At 42.7% G+C, this 13748-nt stretch overlaps 1 protein-coding gene across 2 annotated transcripts in view; it reads left to right on the forward strand.

Moving 5' to 3' along the window:
• Positions 1-13748, forward strand: part of CYP39A1 (cytochrome P450 family 39 subfamily A member 1) — an 80582-nt gene that overhangs the window by 2418 nt on the left and 64416 nt on the right. Inside the window, exons 2-5 of one of the 2 annotated variants that reach the window (XM_066359266.1) lie at positions 5159-5294; positions 7622-7796; positions 9358-9507; positions 10920-11013. In XM_066359266.1, coding sequence (XP_066215363.1) covers positions 5159-5294; positions 7622-7796; positions 9358-9507; positions 10920-11013 — 555 coding nt within the window. The remainder of the gene's footprint in view (positions 1-5158; positions 5295-7621; positions 7797-9357; positions 9508-10919; positions 11014-13748) is intronic. The other variant, XM_066359267.1, reaches the window with a different exon arrangement.

Here is a 13748-nt window from a genome sequence, read left to right on the forward strand (position 1 = left end):
TTAGTTTTTACCGTTTCCCCGATTCTCTGATGCTTTTAAAAATATGATATTTGTAATGTATTCACCTTTTTTTAGTTGGCAGTGAGATTCTTGGCTCAACTGGTGCTGCCACATCCTACATGAAAATATAAGCATCTGTGTTTGTTTAAAACATGCAGAGTATTCCCTGAGTCCTGGTTCATTTAAAAGTCACTTAATGATGGATATGGCTTTTTTTTCTCATATTTTGCTATTATAAATAATGTAGTAACAGATGTATGTCATCTCTGTGTGTGAGGGTATATCTGTAAATTATCAGATTCAAAACGTAAATGCATTTGTAATTTAGGGTGAAATAGGAAAACTTTTAAGTGTTTTGAGCAGAGGAGTAATGTGACCTGATAAATTTTAAAAGGTCACTTAGTTTACTCTATTAAAAACAGGGACATAAGGGTAAAAGCCGGAAAATAATTTGAAGATCATTGCAATAATTCAAGCGTAAGATCAGAGTGGCTTGGACCATGGTGATCACAGTGGAAGTTTGAGAAATGGCTGGATCTCTGTTGAAGGTGGAAGCAACAAGCTTACTGGTAGACTGAATGTGGTGTGTAAAAGAAGGGAAAGGGTCAAAGGTGACTCCCAAGAAGTGTGGCTTGAGACACTAGAACGTCAGTGGTCACACGAGATGGCAAGGTTGCGAGAAGGACTCACTGAAAGGGAGATTTAGTTTTAGATATGTAGAAGTTTGGGGTTTTGACATCCAAATGGAGATACTGAGTTTAAGCAGTTGGATAAATGAATTTGGAGTTTGGGAAAGAGGTCCAGGTGTGGGAGGGAAGTGGGTATGGCTATAAAAGGGGCGTATGTGGTATCTTTGTGGTGATGGGAATAGTCTGTACCTTGATTTTATCAACATCAATAGCTTGATTATGATACTGCACTATATATAGCTTGGCAAGGTGTTAACACTGGGGGAAGCAGAGTAATGGGGACGTAGGATCTCTGTTTTATTTTTAGTCTACTAATTATGTTAGTCTACATTATCTCCAAGTGAAAAGTTTAATAAAAAAACAATACAAGCTCCTCATCTACAACACACTGCATGTGCTTGCCTGGACTTCATTACACTCAGAGTGCTGGCATGGCACAAAAACAAGAACAAAAGGAAAGCAAATAAGACCAAAAGAGCCCATTGTTAACAGAATTTATAATGTTGAACTCCACCATTCACACTGTGTGGTCATTTTGCAATAAGTTACTTTAAATACCACTTGTCAGCAGCTATCCCAGCTATTCGGTGTGTTTAAGCTTGGCTCTCCTCCCCTGTCGCCTGGGTGCCAGGCCCTGTTACAAAAGGACACTTTCCTAATGGAAATTTAAGAATTCTCATTTGGACAAATCTGTAACAAAGTGAAAATCACTAATCTTCTAAGTATTGACTGCGGATGATTGTAGAGAGGGATCATGGGGAAGCAGTGTTGGCGCCTGTGTGGGAGGCAGTTAGATATGAGAAGAGCAAGGACGTTGGGCCAGGTACAGGCGGGCACCAGGGCCGGAAGCGCCGGGTGCCTAGCAACGAGCAGGAGGGGGAAAACAAGGACCTCAACCGAGGGTGACCTTTCCTCCCCTAGCATATTGTTGATCTTGCAGTTTAGACCCCTTGACCTTTCATGGGGCTGGTCAGGGGGTGCGGCCCCCCCCTCCTGACCTTTCCTCCCAGGCATGTTGCTAGTCAGGCGGGTTAGACCGCCTTCGAGGGGGACAAACAATGGGGCCAAGACTGGCTCTGAAACTTGAAGCCTCCAGACAGTGAGGTTCTGACCTGCATCAGATACATCCATCTAGGCTTCCGATGTGTACCAGCTTCAGGCCCAGAGGGGCAGCAAAACCGGACAAGCAAGGCCATGGCTGACGTCAGGACCAGTGGCATCAACTAATGACCCCCTGCCTGGCACCAGCCAATCAGTGGAGACGCAAGGCCATGGCTGACGTCAGGACCAGTGGCATCAACTAATGACCCCCTGCCTGGCACCAGCCAATCAGTGGAGACGCAAGGCCATGGCTGACGTCAGGACCAGCAGCATCAGCTAATGACCCCCTGCCTGGCACCAGCCAATCAGTGGAGACGCAAGGCCATGGCTGACGTCAGGGCCAGCGTCAGGACCAGAGGGACCAGCGTCAGGACCAGCGGTATCAGCTAATGACCCTAAAAGGACACACCTGGGAAGCTGATGGATTTTTCTCTTGGGATCCTCCCCTGGGACCTCCAGATAAATACCCTCAGAACAGGACCTTGGGCAGCTCTCTGGGTGGAGCTAGCTTCCTGGGCCTTTGCCCACCCCCCTCCCTAGGCCCGTTTTCCTTCCCTCCCTTTCTCCTACGCAATAAGGCCCTTCTGTTTCCTCTGTGGCTTGTTTCCTGAGCCCATTTCTTCTACAGCTCTCTTCTACCTCCGTGACTGTCTAAATAACCTTTCTCTTTAAGTTTGACTCTTGGCTCTGAATTCCGTCTTAGCCAGAACTCAAGTACAGAGGTAGCTGAACCGAGGTCTGGTCTAACACCTGGTGCCGTTCTCACTACCAACACAGTGAAAGTGAGACTTCACTATTTGGTGGCTCCATGATTATTCTGCCCTCAGTTGCCTGATGATGCCCCACAGTGTGTCACAGGAACAATCACATATCATTTCATGGCAGGTCTGGAAATGACTGTAATATTGAAGTAGTGACGGACGTAAAAGGTATTTAGAGATATAATACTGCTCAAAAAAATTAGGGGATATTTTCTAGGTTCATATGATATCCCTTAATTTTTTTGATCAGTATATAACTGTAATGCGGTATAAAGTATGAGTGATTATTCTAAGAATATATTATATATATTGGATGAAGTATAGCAAATCACTGTGGGCAAAGGGGAAATGAAATGAGGCAGTTCTGAGAGGGGGCCATGGGGAGCCCCAGGAGAAAGCCCTAGAGTTTGTCAGGGAAGCACAATTTAGGAACAAGGGGAAAGCCTGGACCAGAGCCTTTACCGGGGCTTCCTCAGGAAAGGCAGAGCGAGGCGGGGTAGACCATGTAGGATGGGCTACTCTGAGTAGTTCCTGTGGGCTTTGGGCTGTAGGGGTGGTGTGTAGTTGCATGCTGCCTGGCCCTGGGATGATTCAGGGCTTTGGGCTGTAGGGGTGGTGTGTAGTTGCATGCTACCTGGCCCTGGGATGATTCAGGGTCTGGGAAATATTGGCTTGGTGTTTGAAAATTAGACGAGAAGGTAGTTGGGGGTAGGTTGGTTGGATTGCGTGTGAAATGTTTGCTCCCGGGTGGCTCTAAGGATTGGCTAGCTCTAGGGGGCAGTCTCCCCCCAGGAGGAGTGAGGCCACCCATGGCAGAGCATCAAGAATGAAAAAATAGACACAATATATAATTGGGTCTGTGATGAATGGATGCCAAATAGACACAGATTCTAAGAAAACATAGTTGAAACAGTGGGTTTATTTAATGAGGGACTCCTGAATAAGATTTGGTGAGGGAAATGCTAAATTGCAATTAGAGGTCACTGAAAATAATGAGATATCCACCCCCACCCCCCGCCCCGCAATAAAGTCATGGGCTTCCTGGACTCCAACCCCTGACGAGAGTGTGCTTGCAGGCTACTAGGAATGATCTGGTAGTGAGGGCAGACTGGTGACATGGGAGAGCAAAGGGGGACTTGCAGAACAAAGAGAAGGGAAGAGAGCACAGACTGTCACATAGGGAGGGAGAGTTGGCATTTCCCAGGGGCAGGACCTCCCACCAGTGCTGTGCACAGAGGGAAGTCTGGAGAACGGTCCAGATGTGTGCGCTTTGCAGGATTTGGTGGTGAGAAGCCGAGAGCGCCCTCATCCATGGCTTCCTTTTTCCCGGTGAGTGACAAAGCAGGAACGCGATCTCACAGTGCAGATAGTTGGGCAGGTTGTATAGATGACATAGTCACTGTGGAAATGGAGAGAGTGAACACATAGAGAACTTTTAGCATTGCAAGACATTGCTGAGTGACCACGGGTTTATAGTAAAAGCAGTCAGCAATTCTGTTACCTTTTTCCGGAACAAAATTGAGCTATAGGCTGCTTATAACCTACTGAATCTTGAAAGCAATGTTCAAATATCACAGGGTTTGATAGTTATTTCTTTTTTACTTTATTTTATTTATTTATTTATTTTTATAGAGACAGAGAGTCAGAGAGAGGGATAGACAGGGACAGACAGACAGGAATGGAGAGAGATGAGAAGCATCAATCATTAGTTTTTCATTGCACGTTGCAACACCTTAGTTGTTCATTGATTGCTTTCTCATACGTGCCTTGACCATGGGCCTTCAGCAGACCGAGTAACCCCTTGCTTGAGCCAGCGACCTCGGGGTCTCGAACCTGGGTCCTTCCACATCCCAGTCCGACGCTCTATCCACTGCGCCACCTCCTGGTCAGGCTTGTTAGTTATTTTTAATTATTATTTCACACTCCAAGAAAGGAAAGTGCAGGTAAATAATAACATGATCAGAAGGAAGGCTAAGTATTAGGACAGAATAAATTAAGATTTATATAATTTAGAGTTGGCCAAATCAGTCAAAATTTGGAATTATTGTGTGTGTGTGTGTTTTTTTATTTTTTTATTTTTCTGAAGCTGGAAACGGGGAGAGACAGTCAGACAGACTCCCGCATGCACCCGACCGGGATCCACCCAGCACGCCCACCAGGGGCGATGCTCTGCCCACCAGGGGGTGATGCTCTGCCCCTCCGGGGGGTCGCTCTGCCGCAACCAGAGCCACTCTAGTGCCTGGGGCAGAGGCCAAGGAGCCATCCCCAGCGCCCGGGCCATCTTTGCTCCAATGGAGCCTTGGCTGCGGGAGGGGAAGAGAGAGACAGAGAGGAAGGAGGGGGGTGGGGGTGGAGAAGCAAATGGGCGCTTCTCCTTATGTGCCCTGGCCGGGAATCGAACCCAGGTCCCCCGCACACCAGGCCGATGCTCTACCGCTGAGCCAACCGGCCAGGGCCTAATTACCATATCTAATGAGAATTTTTTTCTTGACTATAACTTCAGAACTGGGGTTCTTGAAGAACACTATCTTAAACCTAACCCATGGCCCAGTAGCTTATTATCAGAAATGCTTACTAATGTCATCTGTATTTATGTGTTGTTTTCAGTATGGACCAGTGTTTACAGTCTTTGCTATGGGAACTCGAATGACCTTTGTTACTGAAGAAGAGGGCATTAATGTGTTCCTAAAATCCAAAGAAGTAAATTTTGAACTTGCGGTGCAAAGTCCCGTCTATCGTACAGGTAAAGAATATTTTCAGATAGTTCATTTTAAATACAACGTTGGATTTCCAGAATAGCGTTAGGTAACAGTTCCATCCTTACGCCTTTGTCAGGAATGATGAGGCCCCATTATTTTATTCTGTGGAGTAGGGATAGAAGGAGAAAAGAGTATTGGATGAGTTTGGCAGCCTAATACAGTTAGATCCCAATTAGACGTGTGAAAGAGATGCGGTTACCTCGCTGATATATCTTTGGAAAATATTTGGACTCTGTATCCTGTTACAGCTCCCAATCCCTGGCTAACTCTTCTGCTACTGTGTATACAGTGTTCTTCAGGCTGTAGCTCTTGGCTTGATCACATGCTGCTGCTCTGCTCCCTGAAAGTAGAATTCCACTGCTTAGTAAGCCCTTTACTAATGGCATTTCCTGGCATAATCTGTAGGGCTATTAAGGTAAGTGGCGCCCTTTCGCTGATTCTCTCTCCTCACAGACTGCTGCATTGTACTGGTCAGCGTGCTGCCACGGTGACTGCCTGCACTTCTTCCCGGGTCACAAACGTGCATGCTGAGGCCATTTGTCCTCCCAAGGACGCAGGGCTGGTTCCTTCTGCGCTTGACACTTCTCTGTATTCACAGTCTGTGCTTGCTTCTACTGTCTGGCTTTTTCAGTGGTGGGATTCAAATAATTTAACAACAGGTTCTCTGCCCTCGTGACCATTTTAACTATAAAAAAATGGTATACCAAAAGGGCGTTTATTATTTTATGCATTTAATAAGTAAGAACAATAAAAGAGGTATACAAAGCTAGATTGTTATGAGTTTTAAAATAGTAATGAAAAAATATTAAATAATACCTGACAAAAAGCAATAAAATGTAGTTTAAGATATTTCCATATTGCTTCTTGATTGACACCCTCACTTGCAATGTTTTTCACCTATGGATGGAATGAACATGACTACGGGCACTTAGAATACGCTGTTGCACAGATGAAAGTTAAAAAAGAGTAAGGAATATAAATCTGTGATTTCCACATTGGGCGGCTGCCCAGGGGCCCACCTTAGAGAGAACCCTGATGACAAGTGTCATTTTAACAACCGGTTCACAGAACTCAACAAAATATTAGGTATCGATTCTGCCGAACCAGTGCAAACTGGCTGAATCCCACCACTGAGCTTTTTCCTCTTTGCTCCTTTTTTAGGTTCCTTTTCATGTAGCCTTTCACGCATTTTTTTTTTTTTTTTTTTTTTTTTTGCCATTAAGACAAAAATGTCTGTTTTAAAAGTTCTCTGTGATCAAGAGCACGATTATTTTTTCTTCTTACTTTCATGAGTATCACACGTGGGTTAAATTTTATGACTGTTTAGTACTTCTTGGTATTTGGACTGTGGAACTCCAGATAAAAGAATGTTAATCTTCTGAAAGCTCTTGATCTGTAAGGTCACATATTCCTTCTGGAATATAGACCAACTTATTCACCAGTCCGCCTCTGGGGGCTTTCCTGTATAAGGATTTCTACTTAACAGAGGAAATATGTAACTATTTCCTTTTGAGCCAGCTTCTCATTGCTTGCATGTATTCTCCAGGACAGAGAAGATGAATGCTACAGAGTATCTACAAATTCCTTTTAGTGAAAATGTAACATAAAAGTGTAACCTGTACATAATAGGATGTGAAATACAAAACTAAAACTTATTTTTTGAGAAGTTACTTTGAAAAAAATAAAATAAGATCAAAGAAAAATATAGTGAAACAATGAGTTAAGAAACTCATTCTCTCAGGACCTCAGCCCAGCCAGGAGTGTGTGTTGTGGAAGGAGCAGGAACTCTAATGCAAGGAAATAATGGGGCCAAAGCTACACACGGGGTGAGGACAGGACTCCAGGCGGAAGTCGTATTCAGATGCTTGACAGAGCAATGGATATTAGCAGGAGAAGTTTAGATCTTTGAGATGTGGGTGTGCAGGGTGGGGGTGAGGTTTGTCAAGTAGAGAATGTTCTGAGCACATAAGACAGCCATGGCAATGCAGATATAAATAAAATAATTTGTGTTTTCAATATGCCCAAAGTATAGATTTGAAAGGGGGAGGGGCTAGAAATATCACTGAAGAGCCAATGAAAATCACTAGAATTGTGTTTTCCAGAGGCCTTTTAATCACCCAGTTATGGATTATGTCTTAAAGTAAATTACCCTTTTACTATCTCACAGTCTAAGTTGAACCTTTACCAGGAGTTTATTTTATGTATTTGGTGAACTTTGGCTATAATTCCCTCCTGATCAAATAATAGTAGAGGTATATTGACTGCTTCAAGGAGTTGTGGCTTCTTTTAAAAATAGGTTTCTTGTTTATAGCATCAATTCCAAAGAATGTCTTTTTAACACTGCATGAAAAACTTTATATCCTGATGAAGGGGAAAATGGGGGCTTTCAACCTATGTCAACTCACTGGACAACTAACTGAAGAATTACATGTGCAACTGGAGAACTTAGGCACTCATGGGACAAGGGACCTGAACGTCTTAGTGAGGTAAATATTCCAGCTGGTATTACTTCATCTTGTTCTTTTGGAATAAAAAGATTTGGAAGCATATACATTGGACTTCAGAAATTATTTGGTGGATTAATGAAGTCTACCTAACTAGGCAGTTAAGAGATTGCGTTCATGTTTTAAATTCTATTAATGGGCAAGTTTTAGTTCACTCCAATTTTATAGTGAGCAAATAAACCCGCACATTTTAATACATTTGTAGTCATTTCTTTTTAGTCATTCCATACAATTGTGTACGCTCTAGATGGATTTACCTCTTTTTTTTAAGTTGAATATTTTGGGGTGACATTGGTTAGTAAGATTCCATAGGTTTCGGGTGTGCCACTCCATAACACATCATCTGTACGTCACCCCGCGTGCTCACCACCCCAAGTCAAGTCTCCTTCCGTCTCCATTTATCCCCCTTTACCCTCTTCTCAGTCCCTCTTTAATTGTCATGCATCCATCAGAATTTTCATAAGACATTCAGTGCGGTTGGTGATAATTACAACCAGCAGACACTGAGAGGACGAGGAATCATGAAGTGGATGACAAGCGTCCAGGAGATGCTTGTGAGACATGAAACGGTGAGCAAGGCTAAGTCAGTGTGGGCCTCACCCCGCACTCCGCCGCGAGGGGGTGCCGAGAGGCAGAGCAGGCAGGTGGAGCAGGTCAGCGCGGTAGGTCGCCTCAGCCTTCTGGCAAAGGTAAGGTGCGGGGCGTGGGAACTGTGGGAAAATTCCCCGCCTGCGCCTGCGTAAGGAGTTGCGGGAACTGGAAGTTACTCTAGGCACTTTCCTTCTGAGTGGGAGACTGGGGTCCTGAAGGCGGGAGTCAGCGGTTCAGGCTCAGAAAGCCGAACAGCATTTAATGTTAGCGGTTTTGAAAGAGGGAAAAAGAAAGATACCCAACCAGCCAAACTCGGGCATGCCCAGTATCTACAACAAAACAGCAGATTCTCAGGCATCTCTGAAACTTTTGGAGAAAGGAAATAAAAGTGAGATAAACAGTACTTAGTGTTACTAATCTAGGGTGTATTAATGATCACTGATACTCTTTTACTTAAAGTATGCCTCAGTAATCATTTTATTCACTTTTGATAAAATTTCGTGATAAACACTGTATTTCAATATTTGATAGTTCAAATTTGTAGGATCCTATGAGACATTAGGAAATTTGGTGACTGATAAGTCTGATTATTTTTGCTGCTCTCTGAAGGCATGGACTGGATCTTACTTATTATTTGTTGAATAAATACTTGTTGAAATTGCATTGAATCCATTTATGTGTATCTTACAGTCATTAGAATCAAAGAATGCTTGCTGAGAAAGCATTTTAAAAGCTTCAGCTAAATAAGACTACAATTTCAGTTACCCTTAAGTCATGTTGACAACAATAGGCAAATATCAAAATCTGTTAAGGGTGACTTTTCCTGAAAAAGATCTGTCGTGCAGTATTGCCTACTCCTTATAAATAGCTATTAGATAATGCCCTCTTGGTATCCTGATTTTATATTCTTTGCTAACTGGGTCGGGCTTTTTCTATGTTTTTCTCTTTATAGGCATCTCCTTTATCCAGTCAGTGTAAATACGCTCTTTAAGAAAGGTTTGTTTCCCACAAACCAGAGCAAAATCATAGAGTTCCATCACCATTTTCAAGCTTATGATGAAGGTTTTGAACATGGATCCCAGATTCCAGAATGTCTTCTAAGGTAGAAGACCTTATTTCCTATAATTAATTCATTGACCAAGCTCCTCCTAGCAATTCATAATGTCTCTCATTTCTTTGTTTTGAGTAGATATAACAGCAGTTTAAATGGGGAAGAGAGAGAACCATTTTTTATGACTGGTTTCTTTTTGAAGGAGGAACAGAAGACGCTCTGGCCGGTTGGTTCAGTGGATAGAGCATTTGCCTGGTATGCAGATGTCCTGGGTTCAGTCCCTGGACAGGGCACACAAGAGAAACAACCATCTGCTTCTCTTCTGTTCCCCTCCCTTTCTCCTTTCTCTCCCTCTTTCCCTCCCACAGCCAGAGGCTTGCTTGGTTCAAGTTTTAGCCCTGAGTATTAAGGATCGCTTAGTTCATTTGAGCAACAGTCTCAGACAGGGGTTGCCAGGTGGATCCTGGTTGGGGCTCATGTGGGAGTCTGTCTCTCTATCTCCCCTTCTCTCCTTTAGAAAAAAAAATAAGAAAGGAGAAACAGAAGAAGAAATACTCATCTTTTTTTAAATTTTGAGGAACAAAAATGAAAGAGAACATGAATAGAGAATAAAATGAAGAATTTATTTTGAGACCTTTTATCCTTTTTATAGCTTATCATCACATTCACTGCTACAGTTTGGACCTGCGTTAAACTGTCACGAGTGGCTGGTCTTGGAATCAGACATCAGTGTCTTCATTCTCTCTGAGGCACAAGTCGGTGTGGTTAAATGCATTTCTCAGAGTGGGCTCAGATAAATGGGTAAAATGGCTCAAAACAAAGTAACTTAGGACTTTTTGATTTCTTGACAGTTGGTCTACAATGGTTAATGGTCAGAAAAGATTAAAAACATTATAGCCAGTTTGCTTTACCTGCCTTAATCCAGCAATGGGTCCCATGCTAGTTTTCATACTTCTATAAATGACAGCTGCCAAGTAAATGTAGACCAAGCAGATCCTCGGCTGTTGGGGTTTTTTATACATTTTTTTATTGATTGATTTTTAAAGAGATGGAGAGAAGATGGGAGAGAGAGAGAAGCATTTATTTGTTGTTCCACTTTAGTTGTGCATTCATTGGTTGCTTCCTGTACATGTCCTGTCCAGGGATTGAACCTGTAACCTTAGTGTTTCAGGATGACGCTCTAACCAACTGAGCTAATTGACTAGGGCCTTTGACCCTGTTTTCTTATTTAATGCTAATCCTATAGGAATTCAAAAATTTATTTGTAAAAGGCTGAAATTGCTCCTCACAACTTTCCTTCTGGACTAGTCTGAAGGTAGACTTCTCTTGAAATTCTAGCTGAGGAAGAAAAATTTGGGGAAATAATTATAATTCCATAGCCATCCCCCATTTCATACTGTAATCTCTTGCTCCTAAATTGATTTGAAATTAATTTATATACGTATTTTTCCCCCCTCAACTAGAGACTGGTCAAAATCCAAAAGGTGGCTCCTCGCATTTTTTGAGAAAAATATTCCAGATATAAAAACATACAAATCTGAAAAAGATAATTCCATGGTAAGTATACCTTACCTTTTTGTGCTAAAATACATGAGATGATGACAATAATAAACTATGACTGTTAAATATATATTTTCACTAAAAATCATGAGATTAATTACATACTATTTTTTGCATCAAGCATTGGTGTTAGACATATTTACATATATTATTTTATTATTATATCCTCACAATAATGAGGTAGGTATATTAATTCTGTCCTACATAAGAAACACCTAATGTTACAGACCACCAAACAAAACCCAATTCTGAGGTCTTTATTTATTAATATATTACATAGGTGGCTGTGTTAACAGTGACAGGTGGGACTTACGGCAAATTAGGCAAAGAAAACAAATCTCAACAAAATGGACATCGTTCTCAAGGCCACTAGTCACTGCTCTTCAAGTTCAAGGAGGTGATATGGTGTAATTTTAAAAGCTAGGCGCTAGGGTCGGGGTCTTAAATGTCCTAGATCTGTGGTACCGATGGTACCAACATTACCTAGAAACCCTGCAGTCAGAAGCTCGGGGCGGAGCCCAGCGACCTGTGGGGCAGTAAGCCATCCAGCTGGTTCTAGTGCTTGCTAATAAACGATTCTCAGCCCCGGAGGCTCATGAGAATCTCTGGGAGCTGTTGGGAAAAATACCTGCTTCTCCAGACCCACCCTCAGACACTGGGATTCTTTTGGTCTGGACTGGCGCAAATGCAGTGCCCAGCCCTGAGACCTTGGGTGTGATACCTAATCTCTTGGCCTCCGTTTGATTACCTGCCTTATAGAGTGGTCGGGAGTTGATGAGTTCATGTTTGTAAAGCACTTGGAACATAGTAAGGACTACCGGCAAGTTGATCATTATTATTCTCATTAAAAAGAACAAAAAACTCCAGATCTTTTAGTATTTAAAGATCGCATCAAAATTATTTTGTCTGTTTTTAGTTAGTATAGCCAGTGTTGTCACAAACAACTGATTAACACTGGAGAAATCAGCCTTTGGAAAAAAGGATGCCTGAAGTATCTTTCTCCTCAATAAAAGAATAGGAAGCTATACTGGAAGACCTTTCATTCACAAACTATATGTCAACTAATGATTCTATTTCACAAACAGACCCACACAAACACATGTTTTGTCTGGATTATTTTCTAGGATTTAGAGGTAAAGCCACGTGGGTGTAGAAGCCACCCTCAGATAGATCCTAAATCTGTGAGCCTAGCAGAAAGGGTTTTGAATGCCTCTGCTAAAACTGTTTCCTTACTTGGAAGAAATGAAGCTTTTTCCATTACAGCTACTCTGCCTGTTGGAGTCAAGACAGATTTTGAATTTTGCTGAAGCTAATCCAGTTTTTAAGACTTTGGGACAGAATTCACTGAACATTCACGAGCAGGTTAACTTCAGTTTTGTGTGTATCGCTTCTGTTTCCCTCCAGAAGTTTTCTGTTTGATACACACATTTTTAAAAAACTGTGGGCTAAGAAGAAAATGAAAGATTCTGTTGTAGTCTGCATAAGTAGATTTCAGTGGCCTACTTAAGCAGAAGACTGAAGGAAGTTTTTTGTTTTTTTAAAATATTAGACACCCATTTTGTCACATCATAAATATCAAATGTAGTGGTTTCTTCCATCTTGAGACTAGATACATATTAAACAAATATTTGCATTTACAGAATAGCATATCAAAATAATGAAATGTAGCTGTAGGGTTTTTCATGAACTATAAACTTTGTGTTGTAACAGCTTCCATGCTAAGTACGATAGACCAGCTTTAAATGAAATTTATCGTTGAGCTATTTTTAGTTGTGCTGATTTATTATTACAAAACAAAAATCACAATAAGACGCTGCCAACATTTATGGGTTCCTTACTCCAGGCCAGACATAGTGTTAGACATTTCACAAATTCATTTCTCATTTATTTTTCACAACAACTTTCATATCCAAAAAACTGGGGATTATTAAAACTGGACAGCTGAGGATTACAGTGGTTAATCGCTTTTGCAACATTACATGCCTTAGTAAATAACAGCAACAGTCCCTCTTCATATGTTTTCCTTGATAGTGATTTAATAGTTATTTTCTGTGTTGTGTGAGCTGAGGCAAAACGACTGCATTATGGTACAGTGCGATCCTCCCAACCCCTAGCCCACGCGGTTGTGGGTTGTGACTCCTCCTAACCCCTAGCCCACGCGGTTGTGGGTTGTGACTCCTCCTACCCCCTAGCCCACGCGGTTGTGGGTTGTGACTCCTCCTAACCCCTAGCCCACGCGGTTGTGGGTTGTGACTCCTCCTAACCCCTAGCCCACGCGGTTGTGGGTTGTGACTCCTCCTAACCCCTAGCCCACGCGGTTGTGGGTTGTGACTCCTCCTAACCCCTAGCCCACGTGGTTGTGGGTTGTGTCTCCTCCTAACCCCTAGCCCACGCGGTTGTGGGTTGTGTCTCCTCCTAACCCCTAGCCCACGCGGTTGTGGGTTGTGTCTCCTCCTAACCCCTAGCCCACGCGGTTGTGGGTTGTGTCTCCTCCTAGCCCCTAGCCCCCGCGGGTTGTGAGTTGTGTCTCCTCCCAACCCCTAGCCCCCACGGTTTGTAGGTTGTATCTCTGACAGGCAGTGCAGTGTAGTGGCTAAGAGTGCAGGTTTTGTAGCCAGCACCAGGCTCACAGGGTTTGAATCCCCACCCAACTATTTACACAGTGTATGTCCCTGGCAGTTCCCTAACTTAATTGTATTTTAATTTTCTCAAATGTCAAGTGGTGAAGATGA

The sequence above is a fragment of the Saccopteryx leptura genome, chromosome 1, assembly GCF_036850995.1.
Source record: "Saccopteryx leptura isolate mSacLep1 chromosome 1, mSacLep1_pri_phased_curated, whole genome shotgun sequence".
Lineage (NCBI taxonomy): Eukaryota > Metazoa > Chordata > Mammalia > Chiroptera > Emballonuridae > Saccopteryx > Saccopteryx leptura.